This window comes from Cottoperca gobio, chromosome 8 (assembly GCF_900634415.1).
Source record: "Cottoperca gobio chromosome 8, fCotGob3.1, whole genome shotgun sequence".
Lineage (NCBI taxonomy): Eukaryota > Metazoa > Chordata > Actinopteri > Perciformes > Bovichtidae > Cottoperca > Cottoperca gobio.
In genome coordinates this window covers 8,736,234-8,756,232 of record NC_041362.1, presented here as the reverse complement: position 1 = coordinate 8,756,232, position 19,999 = coordinate 8,736,234, and the positions used below count along the sequence as shown (strand labels likewise).

The 19,999-nt window shown below is 42.0% G+C and overlaps 1 protein-coding gene across 1 annotated transcript in view; it reads right to left on the bottom strand.

Moving 5' to 3' along the window:
- Positions 1 to 320: 320 nt before the first annotated feature.
- LOC115011900 (E3 ubiquitin-protein ligase rnf213-alpha-like) overlaps positions 321 to 19,999 on the bottom strand; it is a 30,945-nt gene continuing 11,266 nt past the window's right edge. The window contains 45 exon segments of the mRNA XM_029437173.1: positions 321 to 1,129; positions 1,907 to 2,085; positions 2,210 to 2,299; positions 2,523 to 2,720; positions 2,915 to 2,992; positions 3,086 to 3,287; positions 3,595 to 3,775; positions 3,852 to 3,935; positions 4,274 to 4,406; positions 4,854 to 5,105; positions 5,205 to 5,299; positions 5,864 to 6,038; positions 6,181 to 6,337; positions 6,454 to 6,554; positions 6,645 to 6,679; positions 6,767 to 6,842; positions 6,929 to 7,171; positions 7,402 to 7,512; positions 7,616 to 7,738; positions 7,857 to 8,053; positions 8,153 to 8,360; positions 8,452 to 8,493; positions 8,495 to 8,567; positions 8,669 to 8,771; positions 8,858 to 9,024; positions 9,249 to 9,431; positions 9,518 to 9,618; positions 9,714 to 9,834; positions 9,940 to 10,127; positions 10,230 to 10,436; positions 10,537 to 10,694; positions 10,813 to 10,943; positions 11,039 to 11,230; positions 11,332 to 11,467; positions 11,548 to 11,701; positions 11,859 to 11,920; positions 11,999 to 12,121; positions 12,204 to 12,328; positions 12,411 to 12,524; positions 13,534 to 13,658; positions 13,753 to 14,541; positions 14,543 to 17,362; positions 17,461 to 17,610; positions 17,716 to 17,897; positions 18,013 to 19,297. Of these exon segments, the coding sequence (XP_029293033.1) occupies positions 973 to 1,129; positions 1,907 to 2,085; positions 2,210 to 2,299; positions 2,523 to 2,720; positions 2,915 to 2,992; positions 3,086 to 3,287; positions 3,595 to 3,775; positions 3,852 to 3,935; positions 4,274 to 4,406; positions 4,854 to 5,105; positions 5,205 to 5,299; positions 5,864 to 6,038; positions 6,181 to 6,337; positions 6,454 to 6,554; positions 6,645 to 6,679; positions 6,767 to 6,842; positions 6,929 to 7,171; positions 7,402 to 7,512; positions 7,616 to 7,738; positions 7,857 to 8,053; positions 8,153 to 8,360; positions 8,452 to 8,493; positions 8,495 to 8,567; positions 8,669 to 8,771; positions 8,858 to 9,024; positions 9,249 to 9,431; positions 9,518 to 9,618; positions 9,714 to 9,834; positions 9,940 to 10,127; positions 10,230 to 10,436; positions 10,537 to 10,694; positions 10,813 to 10,943; positions 11,039 to 11,230; positions 11,332 to 11,467; positions 11,548 to 11,701; positions 11,859 to 11,920; positions 11,999 to 12,121; positions 12,204 to 12,328; positions 12,411 to 12,524; positions 13,534 to 13,658; positions 13,753 to 14,541; positions 14,543 to 17,362; positions 17,461 to 17,610; positions 17,716 to 17,897; positions 18,013 to 19,297 (10,806 nt within the window). The 3' untranslated portion in view covers positions 321 to 972.

Here is a 19,999-nt window from a genome sequence, read left to right as displayed (position 1 = left end):
AACATTTCCTCACTGTACTTGGTGCCAAACCCCTGCTGAGCAAAATATTCTACTGTCACACTCCACTATGACTACAGGATTTAAGACTACTCAGAGTCCAGTTTATAGCCGACTGAGGAATTAATCCAGTTAGTCTATAATGGCAGATGGAAACATTAATAATACACCAAAAATCCTGCCGTAATGCATTGACAAATTACAGTTATATTAGTCAGAGATTAGCCAGGAAAGGGAGGTACGCAGCATGATGCGAGTGAGATGCCACATTTGAAACATTTATTCTCGTCATCTCACAAAACACAAAACAAGCACGCAAAAGGTGACATTTATGCTTCATTGGAAGAACTTTTTATTACCATGCACACATAACAAATTAACTAAAGCAGGAATGTAAGACAATAACAATGTATTGTAATATATGTATTCTGGAAATATGCTGAACATTAAATGAAAAGTTAAAGAAAACGTAACGGGGGGAAAAAAAAAAAAAGTCTGGAAACTGGAGTGTAAAGAAAAAAGGTAATAAACTTTTTTTCATAATCGTTTAAGAAGTGGAAGAGAGACTAGTGCAACTTTTACATACATCATCAAAACATGAATTAACAGTGATACAAAAAAAAAGGATGGAAAATACAAAACAGTTGATTGAAGCAAAGACACATTATACTGTCCTTAAACATTATACAGTGACTTAAGTCAACGTGATTTTAAGACCCCAGAGTTATTCCACATTTTTTACCTGAGTAGAATTCAGATTGTAAATGTGAACTGCACATTTATTTTGTGGCACCATGAATCTTAACATAAGTGCTCTTAAAAAAGGCACATCTTCTCTGCATAAATATGTGTAAAATCCAAATCTTATCACACAGCCACACCTCTTCAATCCTGTCGAGTCACCATGATTGTAAACTTCATCCGAGGGATTTGATGATATCATGTATTGGAGGCAGAAACCCTTTCATGTCGTCTTCATTGTCTCTGGCTGCGCTCCTGCTTGAAGGCCATGATGAACTTCCAGGCTTCGACATACTGGGACAGGCAGATCTCCTCCGGGAAGAGCTCCTCCACATCAGGGGGAGTGTCCAAGTCTTTGCACTCCATATAAGACACCAGTGTGTCTTTTAGGCTTTTAAAAAGAGACAAAACGTAGGTTACAGCACAGTATTTACTGAGGCATAGTGTTTCAACTTCATGTGTTCATAGGGATAGAAATGTTACTTGTACCGAAGCCCAATCAAATTACATTTATACAATATACTAGGTATGTGTCTTGGCAATAATTAGGTGATACGATACTGTAAGCAAGGCCGTATATTGGGATTATTTTAAATATCAATTTGTAAAAACTGTCATTGTATAAAGAACACACCAAAATATGCATAAAATCTGAGTAAATAAATAAATCTGTTTTCATCTTTGGTTAAATACTTAAAAGTAATTTAAAAATATATCTGACTAAAAGAAAATTGTACTTGTTTTTTGCAATCAGAACAGAGAGATCTGCATTTATCACAGTCCCTGTAATGTCTGTAACTTTTTGTGCCATGCGAGCAAAGGAACTTTCAGCATCACAAAACATAATGTCGCGACACTCAAACTGTATCTATATTTTCTTACACATCTACAATATATACAAAATAACCTTTTGTCTCTGTCCAGGAGAAGCCAAGTCTGACCAAAGTTAACGTCAAGTTCAGTGCAACATGTTAAATCCAACAAGGCGGCTCAAAGTGGGAACGGAACAACATCCACTAAGAGCGAACACATGGCACGCGAAGGGTTATCTCCTCTTCTCTCTGTCTTTCATTCTGAAGGGTCTAGCCTTGATTTACTAAACGAATTTAACAATTTATAGACGTTAGCAAATCACAAATAATTTCATTAAAAAAACACTTAGTTTTACCTCCAGTCAGGCCTGTAGGTTTCAGGAGCATTGGGCTTTTTAAGAACAAGCACCAGGAACTCGTGCATCTCCAGCAGGAAAGTGTCAGCGCTGCTCTTAGAAAAGAAGCCAGTGAGCAGCCTGTGCTCGTCCAAGCTCAGGGCCTGTTTGTACTTCTTTGAGACTTCTACAAATGGATCCTGAAGGAGACACAATAATGATAGTCATATTGCACTTGCAAAATGTAATAATCAAGTCATATATCACTACAACTGCTACTATGAATGATAATAGCATTTCCACCTCTGTGTGCTGATGCCTTACCCTCTTGAGCCGCAGCGTATTCTCTGATTTGAGTGAGGCCAGCAGCTGCCACAGAGCCACACAATGCTTTAGACAGCACATGCTCAGGGCCTGTGAGCAAACCAGGGAGAACATTAAGTTTTATCTCATGTCTAACACATAGAAGACCCACAACAATTATAACCATGTTCATTTAAATCAGACAAGAAAACAACAAAAAGTTGCTCTTAGAGGCCGATTTGGCAAACTGTTTGTATACAAAGTAACAACATTGACTGTGGAAGCAAGAAAACGTGCAACAGGAAACAATAACCGGTGTCCCAGATAGGCTGACCTTGAGGATATGCGGAGCCATCTGGTTTCCCATCTGCAGCACCTCCTCCAGGTAGCAGGACAGCTGCATGTGAGGCTCTCCCCCGGTCATGGCGAGGAAACCAAGGGCCACTTCCAGTGTAGACAAGGCCTCGCACACCTCACTGTAGGAGTGCAGCTCCCCAGCCATGGCAGACAGGGTGAGAGTCTGAAGAGGCTCCTGTTGGCACAGCGGCACAGATATTGGACAGGGATTAAAAGAACAACATGGGACGGTTCGGAGGCGAACAAGACAACGTGCTGAACTCAAATCAAAAGAAAATATAAGGAAGCCTTTTGTGGGCAAACATGTTGAATACACTTACGTGATAAATGAATGATTGTTCCAGCACTGTACGGTATATCACCACTTACCTGCTGGACTTTTGCTTTTACATCCTTCAGGATGATCTCATAGTTGCGGTCATGTCTGTTCACTAGTGTTGGGATGCCCTGTGGAAATTGAAAGGAAAATGGTATTTTAACATTAATCCAAACGAATAGGAGTCATTTCAGTGTTTTTCTCTGCGCTTCCCATTCGCTCACATTCAGAGTGATGAGAGGTTTGCCCAGTAGGAAGCGGGAGACGATCTGCTGCTCAATCTTGGGCAGGTCGTACTCATGAAGAGTCTCCTGGCCTCTCTCAATGCTGTACTGGGTGTTGGACAGAACCAGGGGCATCAGGTCTCGATCCAGCTCGTACCGAATCACATGCAGGTCAGTCAGATCCGCAGGGCTCACTTTGTAGCTGGGGGTGGGGGGGATACACAGAGCAGTTAGCCAGTATTATGGGAATATATCTGCTTTATATATATATATATATATATATACATATATACATATATACACACACACACATATACATATACACACACACACTTTTCTTTTGGTTTTCACCCCTTTAACGTAATTAAATAGTCAACTTTATATCCCTTTAAGAATCTCTCAGTGAATCCAATACACAAATGTTGTATGTATCCAGAGCAAAGGTTTACACACTTGTTCTTACAGACAAACGTGTGCAAGTGACAAAAATGTGGCATGAGCGCCCCCACCTGGTCTCCTCTCCAGTGTGTTTATCCACACAGTAGACCAGGTCGTTGTGCAGGGCGATGAGGTAGCTGACGAGGGCTGTGGAGCACAGGCCTGGGCCTTGCCGCCGTGGTAACAGCACCTTGAAGTCACTGTTGAAGTCCAGGTCATTCTGACAGAAGTCAGCTGGGATCTTGATCTCACCTGAGCGACAACATTTCAAGTCATGTCACAGTGTTGGGCAGGCAAGTGTTAGTGGAACTAAAATGTTTGTATTTACCGTTAGTGGCCAAAGACACTCGGAGCTGATTCCAGGTCGTGAGGAAGATGTTGATGTATTTATCATACCAGGCTTTCAGCGAAACTGCACACATGAACAAAAATGTAATCCCACGTGCACTTCGTCAACTATAGACAGGACTTGCGGTACATTGGATAGACTGACTTTAGCATACTAAGACATCTCACGTGTGGAAGAGATTTAGCTCTTTTAAGAACATTCAATCAGTGTCTCCTTCCAGCTTAAAACAACTCATTCCTTGGCAGGCAGGTTTTTAAACTCTACGTCGCCAGCTATTTTGCTATGACATTTCCGAGAAAGAGGTAATTAGGAACTGCGTGGAACTTTGCATCTCTTGAGTAAATGAGTCATACAGTTGAAAAAGGTTGAGAAGCACTGGCAGAGGCAGTTAGTTCCAGTACCTGCTTTCTGACTGTGGAGGAATTCAACAATGGTGCCACATGTTAGCTCAGTGATGTTTTGAAACTTCTTGACCAGATCTCTCTGGAGCGTGAGGATATCAGGGAGGTGCTTCACCAGTCGAAGCTCGGCTTCCTAAATGAAAAAATAAATAAATGGCGTGTTCAGATAATGGCTCGTTAAATCATCTTCATTAGCTGGCAAAGCATGTGAAAATTAGAAGCCACAACTTAAGAAATCAGCATCAGCTTCTAAACATGTGTATTTGTTATACATCAGGATTGCTCTTCTGGCATACAGAATATGATTTCTGGTAATTGTGGAATTAACAATGAAGTCAGAGGTCTTTTAATGAAAAAATAAATGATTAATTAATGTATTTATTTTATAATTTAGCAACTTTCTAGATCCTGACACAAATTTATGAAAATGACATGATGATAACAGGTCTTTTTTTTAATTCTTTTTACATGATACAGTTTAAGTTTTAGGAGTAACCTGCTATATGTCGGATTCTTAAGGACAAGATTCTTTCACCGTCTTTATAAAGTGAATTTGCATGTTCGGTCACCATTTTCTTACCCTATGCAGAAATCTCCAGAGCACCGGCAGGGAGTCTTTGCCATCATTCTGCTCTACAATGTGAGTGAGGCTCAGCAGAGACACTTTCTCCCGACAGCTCCACACGGTAGAACTGTGAATCAGAGAATTCTGGGGAAGTGAGGCCAAGAAGAGGCCGGGGTTGCCAAACATTAGCTTCATGATTGGATTGGCAGAGATGCGAGAGTCAGCCCGGATGAATTTGTTCACTTCCTTTATCTGTCTATCCAAGTGCTGTGGAGGAGAGAATGACAGAAGAAGAAAAAAATGATGTGCTTTATTTTTGTTTGTTTAGTTTTATAACAAATACATCAGCAAAAAAAATATTTCTACCTTCAGGTGAGGTGTGATGATGATGTTGCACACTTCCATCTCCCATCCATTTCTAGCCTCTTTGGTGGAGAGCACATTGTTATAAGGAACAGGCCCTGAAAGGAAAGAGCAGCTGTGTTTAGTAGTAGAAGCTACTCCAGTAAATCTAATGTTTCATTTTTGGAGGGTCAGAATGTAGCCGTAATAAATGTTGCACATCATTTAAAGCTGAAGCTACTATACTAAGTTACCACCGTTATCTCATCACCATATCACCATGGATCATATGGAAAGCTAGTAAGTAGCATTCTGAGAATCCTGACCCACAAATCATGCGATTGTTCACTAACGTGACTTAAAACGGCTCCTTATAAACACCTTTATAAAATCCCTTCGTGTACATACACTGCATATGAAAACCCCACAATCTCTGACCACTAGAGGGCACCACCTTTCCTCTCACTCCTTATTTTTCTGCCACTGTCCTGCAGCCTACAAATGTACAGTAACAAGGTAGAAGAAGGTTCAAGGGCAACAAAAACTTTAGAAACATGCATTCACTACTTTTGTAAAGAAGCGAACAGTAACACGGGCTGCACTCCTTTGGTGGTTCCTGTTGTTTCTCCAAATATTAAGACGGCACACAAAAGGTTTTACAGTAAGTGTTTATTGTTCCTTACATGTTTGTTGCGGTTTGGGTTCCAGGAGGCTGGCGATGAGCAGGTGAACGGCGCTGACTGTGTCGTCTGTCCCTTTACCCAGGGATTTGATAAGATGTTTCAAGTCCTTTTGCAGGTGAGCAAGTAGGAATGCACCTTGGTCAGGGACTGGAGGCTTGATGATGGCAGAGATAGACTAGAAAACACAAATAAAGTGGATGACTTAATAAGACTCCCCCATCTTAAATGCAAACAGCATGATATCAGCAGTGCAATAACACTAGAGGTTTGTGATGATCTTTTTATTACAATTCTCCTTTACTCATTATTTAAGCTACCTGTGGGTGGCTGCAGACACCCAGCAGCATGGCCATGTGATTGAGCATGCGGACCATGGTGAAGGGAACTGGAGACATGCTCTTTGTGTCCAGCATGTCTGGATTGTCCCTGCGTGTGGGGTCGCCGAGGATGTGGCCTGTCTGAGTGCGGTCACTCCTGTTGTTAGAAGACGATAATAATAAAAGAAATACAAATTAAAAAAGAAAAATATACACTAATTGACTTTCTTCTGTGTTACATTTTGCCCCCGAATTAACTCATAGACCACTTACTGCAACGAAACAGCTTTAAATTCGCTCACAGGCAAGTGGTTGTTTCCTCCAATTTTAACACCACAGTCCAAACAATTACTTGTTTCCATGGGCTGGCCGCACTAGAGAAAAAAGACGCAAGAAAAAGTTATTTAGAGTATGAAAAGAATACATTACAAAACTTATAATGAGTCAGACGGAACGTAATTTACCTCTCCAATAGTGCAGGGGTGACCATTTTGACAATCTATGGTAAGAGCAAATTAAACATCATTTGTATATACTTTTCAATTGACTTTTTAAATTTGAGAGCGTCATGTTGTCTGCGACTTACGGTACCACTGCAACGGTCCCATAGCTTGTTGAGCCACTATTAACATGTCCTCTGGCATGGTAGGCAGGAAGGCTGCCTGTACCAACAGATACAAATATTAGGTTAACTTCAAAAAAGACAATGTTTGAAGTCAACAATGAAAGCTGCTGACAATGTACATACCTGCATGTTGGCAGGTGCCATTGCCAGCTGCTGCAGGGGGGCTAAGATCCCCTGGTTCCCGCAAAGCAAGACAGTAGCCAGGTGAATGGTTAAGTCCACCAGCACACACTGGATACCAGGGGCCCCGGGACAAACTACCAATGGCCCCAGTTGGTTGTTCACCAGAGCCTTGGCAAAGTTCTTCACCTGTGGGTTGCCAAGGAATTTGGACTTCTGGATGAAGGTCATCAGGGCTTCCATTTGCTGCAGATACAAAATATTCATTAATATATAGATAATTAGTTTACTGACACAGACAGAAATAAGGCCAGTAAGAACTGCATTGTTGTAGTTGGTTCCCATTCCACAATTGCAAGTCAAATATGACTTGAAAACAAGTTAGATGAACTCACAACAAGTTTTAGAACAGTTTGTTTGTGTTTTTTTTTTATTATATCAGAGAAGCTCATTAGGTCTTAAATGTAAAGATCTACCTCAGGCTTGGGGTGGAAGCTAGCGTTGGCTTCTCTGTAGAGAGTGGTGACTTCTCTGTACAACGCCAACAGAAGATAAACTGTTGTACTCTGTGGTAAGCATCTGCACCCCTGTAAAGAAAAAAGAACAACAACATACCCATGTAAACACGCATACAAAAGCAGAGTCCTGACCTGATGCTCAGTCACCAACAGGAAAGCGATGTAACGTCACCTCACAAGTCTCGTCCAGTCCATCCACTTTGCCTTCCATGACTCCCTTTGCGACAGCATCTCTGATAGTCTTGTAGTCTTCCCCGCACACAAGATACTGGTCTATTGGGGTGGCTTCTTCACTCTGGGTGTAAGGAACATTTGAACCGCTCTGTTTAGTTACTGCTAGCATTACATTTAGAATGCAACCGTACATTTATTTGAGCTTTAACACTTGAAAATCACAATGTGGATAGTTGAACCTTTTGCAGCACTTCTTCAGGGAAGAGCCAGCGCACTTCGTTCACTTTGAGGAGTTTCAGGACAAACTCCACTCCATGTTGGCTGCAGATCTTACGGATCAAGTAGACGCGATACCAGTCGTTTCCACTGCGCCTACACAAGTTCACCACACTGGACAGGAAGTCTGTGGTCCCACTTTGACCAGTCTCCTGAGGCTCTGCTTGGATAAAAAAACAAAGAAAAAAAACAAAAGAAGAATGACATTTTGAACACATTATGTGTGACAATAATACAATATTTCATTTAAAGTACGCACCTGTGGCTCTGAGTTTTTCAATGATGAGGCTTGCAGCCATATCCAGGTTCGTACGCACTCTGGCCACCTGCTGCAGATACTCCACAGTGGCCTTCTCAGCAGACTGCCCATGTGGTTGCAGGTAGTCAGTCAGGAAGGCACTTTCATCCTGCAGACACGCCCGCTGGTCTGCAATGGACCTGAACTGCAACCTTTCAAACATGGAATCCTGGAGAAATAAAAAGAGAATTTAACCCTACGATAGTTGTATCACAATATTTTATTTCTAAATGTACAGCAGAGCCAGAATTCATGTGTACCTCCAGGCAGTTAATGTACAACAAGTAGAGTTCAGTTTTGTCAGGTTTCCTCCAAGATGTTGCTCTGCTCAACTGCCACCAGATGCTGCTGCAGGTAACCTTTAACTTCATCGAAGCTTCAGGAAAAAGTACAATTTAGACAAATGACAACCACCGCTAAAAATGTTAGAAGTGTTCATAAGTAGGCTTTATGCAATGTGCGACCGCAGCACCTCACCTGTACTTCAGCAGGAGTTTGAGCACTACTGACCGAACCACCGGATTTTGATCCACTGAGTCATCAAACGGAGAGAGTACCTTTGTCAGAATTGGCCGATGACCTGGAGGAAAAATAAATAAAAAAGGATAGTCAGAGCTGACCAAACATGTATAAGCAGAGATATGGTTGTGCACACAAGTGTCCTACCTCTGATAATTGAAACCGGGTTGGCCTCCACCATGAGAAAGGACAGCAAATGGAGAATGACAGCTGAACAGGGGGGAGAGTTGTCCTTGAAGCACACGGTGGACACCAGGTCAATGAAGAAAGCATTGCACTGCTTTCTGAACTGAGCATGTTGGTTGATTAGAATCCTACACAAAACAAGAGACACTAGAGTTAAACAGCTTTTTGTTCAAATTCAATACATGCCAGATTCACATGAAGTTACCTTGATCCTATGAAAGAACTAAACAAAACAGGGTAAATCAAAAGGAGTTTGTGTGTGTGTAAAGAAGCACAAGATATCTAGGCCTTTTATGAAGAACAAAACATTTGAATCGGTTCCTGTTGTTCTAATCCACATGCAGTTACCAACCTTATGGCGTCTGAAGGAACCATGGGTAAGTCGTCGTCAACTTGCTGCATGCAGAGGGGACAGTACATCTGACCAGGGCACAACCACTGTTTGATACAAGCTAAACAGTAGATGTGTTCACATGGCAGGCAGAGCGGATCCTGGGGGTCTCCCATACACACTGGGCACAGTGTAAGACCAAACCTGGAGGAAACACAAACAACAGGTGAAGACAACAGCGTGGAGGCCATGAACAGTAGTGGACACTCTGATGAAATGTACATTTCTACCTGAAGATGCATTCGATGGCTCCATCTTTGCAGGTTTTGAGCAAACCGATTACTGCCTCAAACGACTGCTGGGTTTTGAGGTCTGAATTCTTTTCCAGTATCTACGAGAGAGCAGACGTAATACATTTCATTATTGTGGTTATTGTCGGTGCAGTTTTTATGTTAATTCTGGTTGGTACAAAGAACCCAGACCAACCTGCCAAAGCCCTTTAGTATGCTTCAAAACTAAAGGCGTCAGCTTCTTCTCCACCAGCTCGATGCCCAACAACATGTGTTCCACAAATAGAGAGAGAGAGAATATCCGATTCCACCCAGCTCTGAGAACAAAGAAACACAAACAAATAACCATCCATCTCCATGCAGCTAAAGCAGTAGCTACTGCTAACTGACCATTTGAATATATTTAGCGTAGCTTGACTCACTGTACTCTATAGACCATCGCCTTGCTCCTCTCTCCGTAGCGTCTCACACTGTCCTCTGAGCAGATCAACTCAATGGGAACTTGGAGTTTTTTCACCTGTCCGAGCCAGGCTTGTCTTTGGACATCTGTGTCCAGGAGTCTGGGCTCCAAGTACTCCACACACGCAAAAGCAGCATACACATCGAGTACCTTGGAAACAGGGGGGAATTATCACTACACATCACAGGCAACTGAACAGGCTTAACATCATCTTTAAGTCCATATCATGCATGGCAAATAAAGAAAACTCACCAGTTCAACCCCGTCTCTGGTATGATGATTCTTCAAGAGGTGCTGGGTCACCTGGGGTTCAATGCAGATCATTCTAGAGAAGTTCTGCAGTCGGTTCTTGAACTCATGATAAGCGGCATGGACCCACGGAAGAGACATCGCTGTGTCCGCATCGTTGAGCTGCAATCGGAGCTCATTGACGCAACAGTTCAGGGCACCACACAGAAGCTAGAAAAGCAAATATTGTGCATTAGTATATATACAGTACACACCATCACACAGATGTAGCCTTACAATTTAACGGCTTCAAGTATCACAGAAAAACAACCTCCAAATCTTGCTGACATGTCACGTTCATCGTCATGGAGATGAAATCCTGAAGGTAGCGTTGGAAAAACTCGGTCTGCATTTCTGGGTCTGCTTTCTCAATGTATCGTCCCAGTGGTGTCTTCCAAAAGAACTCGTCAAACTCTCGTTGAGTTTGGCCTAGAAGACGTACACATTTAATTCACACACAACAACAACAACAACAACAACAACAACAACAACAACAACACGGTAGTGACGTGCAAGTTACGGAGAGTAACTGATAACAGGCCATTACCTTCGTGTTGAAGCGCATGAACCCAGAGTTCCTCCAGGTAGTCCTTGATCCTCCAGCTGAAGGGCATGCTGCAGCTCATGTTCCTGTCCTGGGCAATGTAGTTCTGTACGAGGATCGTTCTCGTCTCAGAGCTGCGAGTTGAAATATTGAAAGTATACGGTACTATGGTAAATCTTATCACTTATATGGATTTTGTAACCTTTACGCAAATATTTCCTCCACTTACTTGCGGTCCAGTGTTAGGTGTGGGATTTTCAGCAGCTTATCATTGCCAAAGATATCTAACCACAGCCTCTTGATAAATTCACCACACTTTTCATCTAATAGAATATCCAAGTTTTGATCGCGGTCAATGACTGAAACCAGTTGCGCCAAAAGGGGGACGACCACAGCCTGAACGCGCTTCCATAGGGTGTGCCTGTTACGACACACAAAACGTTAACAGTGATGTTCAGAAAAAATTGGTATACATGTATAGGCAAACACAGAAAATGGGAACTCTGGAGCTCAATCACTCACCTGAATGTGCCTCCTTCTTGCAAGGCATCAATGTTTGAGGCCTCCCTAATGACCCAGTTGCTTTTGATGGATAAGAAGCCGTCATGAGTGGCAAGCAATGAGTAAAGATGCTTCTTCACAGTTTGCAGAAATTCCCCTGACAAGAGTTAGATAACATAATGAGCATTGCAACTGCTGTAACAAAAAACACTGAAGAAAATAGGTTGTTGTTAGTACCTTTTACTTCATCATTGTCACTGAGGAGTGTCAGCAGAATGTCAATTCTCCGAGTACTGCGGCGGCCACTTTCCACCTGGTCCCTGAGCATGCCAACTGCACTCTGCACACAGCTCCGCACTAGTGCTGTAGTGTCCACAATGTTATCGCAGCCCTGCAGCATGTCATTGTTGTCAAACACCAAAGTGTGGAGGGAATTTTTTTAAATATAAAATCGATGCACATATGTCCAATGTGTGGATTTTTTATTTAAGGCAGAAAAAACAATATTGTAAATGCAAATGTCGGAAATATATGTTGTCTGTACTCACACTTTCCTCCGACTCTGCTTCCTCGTGCTCATTCTCAGTATACATGTCATCCACCTCCATGGCTGTAGAAATATTTTTGTTATTTAATGCTGTAAAGATTTTACAAGTTATTTGCTAACAATTATTTATTAATGAGTTACCTTCAGGCTGACTGATCTTTGTTTCAAACATTTGACTGATAGTCATGTTTTGCAAGGCTTTGATGTCTGAAACAATGTCTTTTGACCGTCTGAGGTCATCAATGTGAACTGATCTCCAGGGGCCTGTAAATATTAACATGTGTCAGATTATTCTTCAAACTATTTGATTAAAAAAAGGTAATTTCACAAGTTGTAGTAACCTTACCTCCATGGAAGCCGATGTAGGAAGTCCCTCCTTCCATTCTTGGCAGTCTGGTGATAAAGTAGACAAACACCCTGCTTCCCATACTGTCCTGAGTTATCTTGTTGATTTCATTTAAGGATGAATACCTAAAAATGAACAGCAAAAAACTCAATATAGCAAATCACAAAGTGGTGCATAACCAACAGAGAGGAAATGTTGTGGACCTACTTTGCAGATGCAATGAGATTGGCACTGTGAGAGGCTTCATCAAAATCACACTGAATGAGGAGGATCTTGTAGGGTGCGGTGTTACTGCTTCCATTGTCAGCTGTCAGGAAGTTCCTACAAGAAAACAGGGAATTGATCTTTTAGACTGAGATTGTACCAAAAGATCATAGGAGTATGTTCTTGATCAAAATGTGTCAATGCTTTTCTGAACATAAAGTATGTACATACAAACATACTATAACAATACATGTCAAAATATCTGAATTGCTAAAAAATTAAAATCTTGCCTATAGTGCTATTTATCAATCGAGATTGTTTTGGTGCGAGTTGTCGAGGGTTGGAGATATCGGCCGTAGAGCAGTCTTCACTCGAATATAATGGAACTGAATGGCTCTCAGATTGTGGTGCTCAAATCGCCAAAAAAGAGGAATTGATAAACTCGACAGCAATATCTTTTTCAGACCTGGTTACTCAATATATTTAATAACAGTCATTGTTGTGAGGAGTTTCATGTAGGAACTTTTTTCTTTCTACCTAACTACACCCACCAACCGTATCACCGCACAGAATGAATTGTGCAGCTACTCGAGGACGAGAGGCTCGTGCTCACTCGTTGGCGAATATAGTTCGGTAGAAAAAAATTAAAGTTCCTACGTGAACCTGCTCTCAACAACGTCTGTGGATTATCTCGAGTAACCAGGTCATGGTTTCTGGAAAGAGACATTGCTGTTAAATATATTTTTTGGCGCATTGAGCATTATATTCCAGAGAACGCAGACATCTCTACGTCCGATATCTCCAACACTCAACCATTCACACCAAAACAATCTAGATTGATAAATAGCACAACAGGTAAGAGAAAAAAATACGTATTTTGATTTTGACTTTCCCTTTAAACTGTAGATTCAGTATAATATCCTCTCTCACATAAACAAGTTTCTCTCGGTCTCTCTTTTGTATTGTCTCTTCACAACTAAACATACCAGTATTTACAAGAAAAGTAACTGTATGCATAGCTTTGTTTATTGCTGTGCACAGTATAAGATTACCAACAAGTTTCAGGTTATTAAGCCACATCGGTTATCAAGTGTAAAATGACCCATTTCTCAATATATCGACAAACCTGATCTTTTTCAAGAAGGAGTACTCTGTGTCAAACTGCTGGAGTGACAGAAGCTCAACACTATACAACACTTGTTGTAGTGTTTCCAGGTCAGGCGCTGTTAGAAGTCTGGAGAATGTTGTCACCTGTGGTTCAAAATGAGAATTATTAAGGCCTTATAAGTATTTGTGACTTCAGGATAAATGTGAAACTACTATTGAATGACAACTTTTAAGTTACCTCTGTGAAGGAGGAGTAGCAATGGTCTTCCTGCCTTGTGTGAGCAAGAATGAAGTCAGCTAAACAGCTGTTGAACTGCTCTTCAAAGTAGACTCTGGCCAGATTTTCACTCTCCACTTTGGGAAGGCCTGTACAGTCCAACCGCACAACTGAGTCTGGTGTTGCGCATTTGAGCAGTATGAGTTTTGCCTCATCCAGTATTCTCCTCTCAGGATCTGAGATCTCTGAACTGTACTTCTGTTTTTCAATTACTTGAAGTACCACAGAAGCACATGTGTCTGAGTGGTAGCCGATGAAGACGTCTGGCGGTTGGTACTTGTAAGCCTGAGCTACTGCTGCGTGTTGACTGCTGAGAGCGATAAAAAGTCTCAACCATTTCTCCAATTCTTCCACTATCCTCTTCTGCTCAGTTTTAAGGACAGTGTGGATGTCCAGGTAGTGTTTCTCCAGCCTGTTAATTAGAGGTATTGGGAACTGTTTGTAGACCACCTCTCTTTCCTCAATGACAATTAGCCGGAAGTCTTTGTGCACCCGGCATTTCACACGGTGGGTTCCCAGTCCAAGGTCAACATATTTCTGCCCTCCCAAACAGACATAGTATTGGTTGAGGGCATCGTAGAGGCTTTCATAGAGGTTCTGCAAGTTTAGGAGCACAACTGTTTGACCTGTCTCCATGCAGACCTTGACTCTGTTGATGTTGCGGCAGATTTGGGTATACTCTTGGTCTTTTGGGAAACTGGATCCAAAGATTATTTCTGGCTGACCACTTTCTGAAAAGAAGGTTTGCTGCTAAGATCTGTAGAGCGGCGTAGTTTTTTGTTAGTACAAGCAGGTAACGACATTCCTCTTCTTGTCCAACTGCCTGAATGTTTTCTCTCACAAACTCAATGGCACTGATGTTATCCAGGTTGGGTGCAATATTCAGTCTTTTGGTAAAGACGGTAACTGCATCCACATCATCCCTGCCACTGAAGTTTCTCAGCACTGCCTTTACGGTTTCCTCTGCGGTGGGTTTCCTTTGAGAAGCCTTAGCCACTGCAAAAATCATCTTGATCAAGCTGTAATAGTCACGTAGGCCAAAAAAGCCTTTGCCTTGTTTGCGGCAGATGTTCAAGTAGGCTCTTGCAAAGGGCTGGAAGACATCCCTGACCTTCTCCAAAACCATTGCATCAGATTTGCATATGCCTTTAGCACTCTCGATGAGTTCCTTCTCATCAGGGTCTCCACGGGAGACAAAAATGCCTCTGTTCATCTTCGCAGGGTCTAAAGCCCAGTTGGAGATGCCAATGAATCCAACCTTTTTGTGTGGTAGTGGCTCATCATCAATGCATCCCTCTTCTAGTAATGGATGAAGGGTTTTCAGTGGCATCTTTGGAGAGTCTTCAGCCAGCCCAATCTCATCAAGAACCACCACTGAAATGTACTCATCCAGGTTCTTTCCTTCCTGGAAGCGTCCACATTGCTTGAATGTATTAATGATGCCTTCTGGTGTTGAGTGAGGGCTACACTGGAAGGACACCAAATGGATTTGTTTAAGCTTTTTGTAGAGGTCTGAATGAGCAGCTTGGCCCTGCATTGCATCAGCCACCAGAGTTTTAGACAGAGATTTTGAACTTCCAGGTTTTCCAACTAAGAAGAGAGGAATTCTTAGCTCAATGCAGAGAACCATCATGAAGACATTCTCTTTTAAGGCGCTGTTTCTTGCAATCGTATCTCCCATTGGAACACCGCTCAGAAGTAAATCCTGCATTAGCGTGATTTCCTGCATTACCTTTACTGGGCTGTATTCTGGTGGTAGGCTTTTGCTTATTTTCTGCCTATAGTTGTCTTTATATTCAAGACAGGCATGGTAGCACACTCCAATGGCCAGGACTAGAGACCAGAGTACAGGGTCTCTGATCTCAGGCTGTCTGTGATGCCTTTCATTCTTCTCAGTATTGTGATTACTCTCAAATTCTTCAAGCTCTGCAAAAAACATGATGTGGTTGTCGTAGAACCAAACAAAAGACTGCATGCAGCGTTCGACATCTCTCAGGCTGACAAAGCTGCATTCATCCTTTCTTGTCCGCATGTACTTTTGTGAAGCTGAAAGGACATCAGTGATCCACTTGATGTAAGTTTGATCGATTGCTTTCTTTTCAACCACTCTTTGCACAATCTGCTGGATGTATATTTTCTCAGTTTGATCGTTTAACTGTCCAAAGTCCCACACCAGAGGGATCATGCTTGGTGGTAATGCTTGGACTCTATAGACTAACTGGCGGAGAGGGATAGACCCAAGCTTTTCATCTGTCTCTTCAGCCCGAACTCTGTACCCAAGGCCGGCCGATTCTAACCTCTGAATCATCACATCTGTGTGTTTTCGGTAAGGATTGCATGCTGCGATAATCTGCAACCCACATTTGGGTGTCAAACATTCCCCCTCGACTGTCTTGTCACAGAGGACCTCCTTAATACTGCTGATGGCATCGGTAGTGTTGGCCTCATCAAAGAACAGAACAGAGTCAAATCCATAGTCTTCCTTGTTAATAGAAGCAATGTCTTCTGCTTCTCTGACTTTGGTGTAAATCATCTCGGAAGTTGTCCCTCCATGGACCTTGACCAGTTTCATGTTCTCAGTGGCCACACCACTCCTTCGCAACTCACAAAGGAATTTGATGAGTCTTGTTTTACCACAACCCGTCTCTCCCATGATAATGACAGGGATGCCACACCTGAACCGCATATGGATTGCCAGCATCTTCAGTATGTTGTCAGTTGTAAGCTCATATGTTTCATCAGGGTCAAGGGGCCACTGGATACCAAGAACATTGCAGATTCGCTCTATTTTCTCCCCTCTTGGAAGACAATCAAAGTCGATGTTGAAAGGGACTCTCTGTAGGTTTAGGCCTTCATACAATGCCCTTGTCATGACATTCTTTTTTATCACCGTTCCAGAGATGGGCTCAATGGCATCAACAGAGTTCTGTGCATTGGGCTGAAGATGGAAGCCAATGAAGGTCATGGACACATGGTCATCATTAAAGAAGATGTATGGATGTGGTTCTGTTTCCCATCTCTTTCTGATCAGAAAAGGAGCCAAGTCTTCATCTCGGACACCAGTCAGGTCCATCTGCAGCCTGCCAGGACTCTGGTCAGAGATGCTGAGTGATGGAGTGGCAAAGTCCTTTGCCATCAGAATCATGAAGTCCACCACAAAGGTTTTGAATCCAGTGAGAGTGTCTCCAGTTAAAGTGGCATCACAAAAAACAGATGTCTCACAGTCTTTCAGCTGAAGGTTGAGGAACCATGTGAAATTTCTCAGCTCTGCCCAAGATGGGTCCATAAGTCCACAGTACATAAGAAGCATCTGAAGACATTCCACATGTGACCCTTCAACATTCTGATATTTGAACACATCTAGGTCACTGTGGTTATGAAACCGTGTGAGATACTGGTATGGCCGCTGAAAGGCTGCACTCCTGTATTCTTCATCATCCATCAGCGGGTCGTCAGGGCTCACAATGGTAGGATCTTCTTGCTTCCTGGTCTCTACCATTAGCACTTCTTTGGGTGGTCGGCAGAAAATATTTGGAAACACACTTGTGAATGTGCTATTCAAAGTTTGGGCCTATGCAGAAAACAGAGATGAAAACACAACATATAGTAAGCAATGGTTTAAAATCAGAAGGTAAATTATTAGCATTAGTGCCATAATTGGAGCCTTACTTGCTGTGAAGCATGTCTGTTGACAGTCGGCTCTAAAATCTCAATGACATACAGCTGCTTGTCACTGCACTTCCATGTTTTTCCCTCAGAGTCCATCAAATAGCGCAGAATTAACAATTTGAAAAGAAACTCATGGAGACCTTTCTGCACCTTTTTAATAAAACATAAAACACACTATTAACAGCAGTCAAGATACTTAATATTTGTAAGGCTATATTACACTAAGCTAATCAGAAACTTGAGACTCATTATTACCGAGGATGTGATGTCAAAATGGAACATCATGAGTTCTTTCCCCTTGGGGGTTTTCAACAGAGATTGAAGGATGACATTCTCATCAACATGCGGTTCAATCAAGCGGATGCATTTCATCATTGATGGCTTTTTGGTGGAGTGCTTCAGTTTTTCATAAAGCCTCTTGATATAGAGAGATTTACCTGCATTTACAAAAAAAAAGTTAAGTATAATCGGTAAGTATAATCAATTAACTTAGGAATGAAAGGTTTAGTATCATCAATTTGAAATAGCTGAGTATTGTACACATATACTAACCAACACCAGCCCTTTTGGATGACACGACACCAACGCACAGTCGGTCTATGAATACAGCTGCAGCACTGCATTGATCTGCTGGGACGACGTAGTGTTTGTGGAGGTACTTCTCGATCCTAGCCAATGGCTCCTGGGGAATCATGTGCAATCTGTACTGGCTGAAGGCTGAAGGAAGGTAGGCATGTTCTCTTTCCGAGCTGCAGATGAGGACAAGTCTGTAGTCTTTTCTGCTCTGCATTTTCATTCGCTGAAAAAAGTTCTCAACTTTAGAGCTCACATCATAAGTGAGCAGGTCTCCGTACAGTAGAGAGTATATCTTCTGTCCCCTGTACCCTTGGCTGAGACAGCGTCTGAGGAATAGCTCCACCTGTTCGTATGGTGTTGAGGAGTTGCACAGAAGAACTTCATCATAGGTGGGAAGTGTCTCGTTTTCACTACTCATGTAAATGGAGATGCAAGATGTCAAGACCTCATCATGCGGGCAAACAATGAGGTTTGGATTTCCAGTGGCCAGGCCATTAGGTAGCTGCCTCACTATGAAATCCCCAATGTTACCATCAGAAATGTCTTCTTCACTCTCATTGTCTTCACTCTCGTCTTCTTTGTTGGCCAGTATTTCTAAAAGTCTTCCAAGACTGTGTATATCAAGAATATGTGGAAGATAATTCTTCATATCTTTCATATAAGCATTCCATATCAGATAAAATTTCTGCGAACCATTCGATTGGACCACAAGACTGTGAGGATCCAACTCATTGGTGTGGTCTGGTTCTCCCAGCTCACTTCTTGGCCCGATAATAAATGTCTGGAATTCAATGTCTTCATTTTGCTCTTGTGGTTTGGTGAGGATCTCATACTGGAGTGCATGCCAGACCTGCCTCAAGTCAGAGGCTGTGCAATTTGGCTTGACGAACGAGAGCATCATGAGAACTTGGTCCTCCATATTGGTCACATTTTGCTGAGTCAGATTGCGGCAGAGGTAGACTATCTGTTCGGCTGTATAGTAGTTCAGGTAGTAATGCTGGGACCTTTGTTTGTCCACAAAAACCATCCAATAGTCGAGGCATTTCTCAATTTTCCTGCAAAATTCAGGAAGCTGCTCCTCTATGCTGCCCTCCACAATGACAACACTGAGAACACGGCCCAGGTTGAAGTCCATCATAATGCTGGGTTCCTCGCTGCTTAAACTGCAGTTGATTTGTGCTTCCCAGTGTCTGAAAAGAGGATTCCCAGCAGTGTAGAGGGCAATGAATGCCTCAGCTAGTCTTTGAACATTTGCAAAAACCTGAAAAACAAATACAAACCTACAGTCAGAGTCAACAGTGAATCCCTTTTTGTATGTACAGTGTATTCAGGAGGCAGACTGTGTATGGTATTCAGGAAGTCATTTCTTAAATGGTATAATCAATATGCGAATGATCAAGTAAAATAATTAAATGACAATCATGCATTTCTGTAATAAAACAGATTCATGTATGAAACAGAGGTGAAAAAGGAGCAGGAGTAGGGAAGGGACAGCAGGGTAATAAACCATCATTGGAATGCGGTAATGAGCTTGGGAAAAGTTAGAGGTGTGGAACAGAATGATTCCGGTATGCGTTGATATACGACTCTGTTAGCAGGAGAAGGTAAATCTACAGTAAACATATTCATTGTGAAGTTTGTTTCTTTTTTGAGTTAAACCTGTTTAATTGAATGTTTGAAACCATCTAACCCGGTTGAAGATTAATTACAGAGACAGTATAGCTGTCAAACATTGAGCTAATGAGGAGGATTCCATATCCATTGCATTTCATGTATTGTTGAGTACACCCAAGTATCACTATTTATGTCAATACATATTAGCTCTGTCCCTTTCTTGCTATTATTTATTATTCCTTTTATTTGATATTTTAATTATTGTCATCAATGTGACTTGTGTTAATGTTTTAAGAATTTGATGCATCCTCAAATATATTATATACATAATTATGATTATAATCATAAT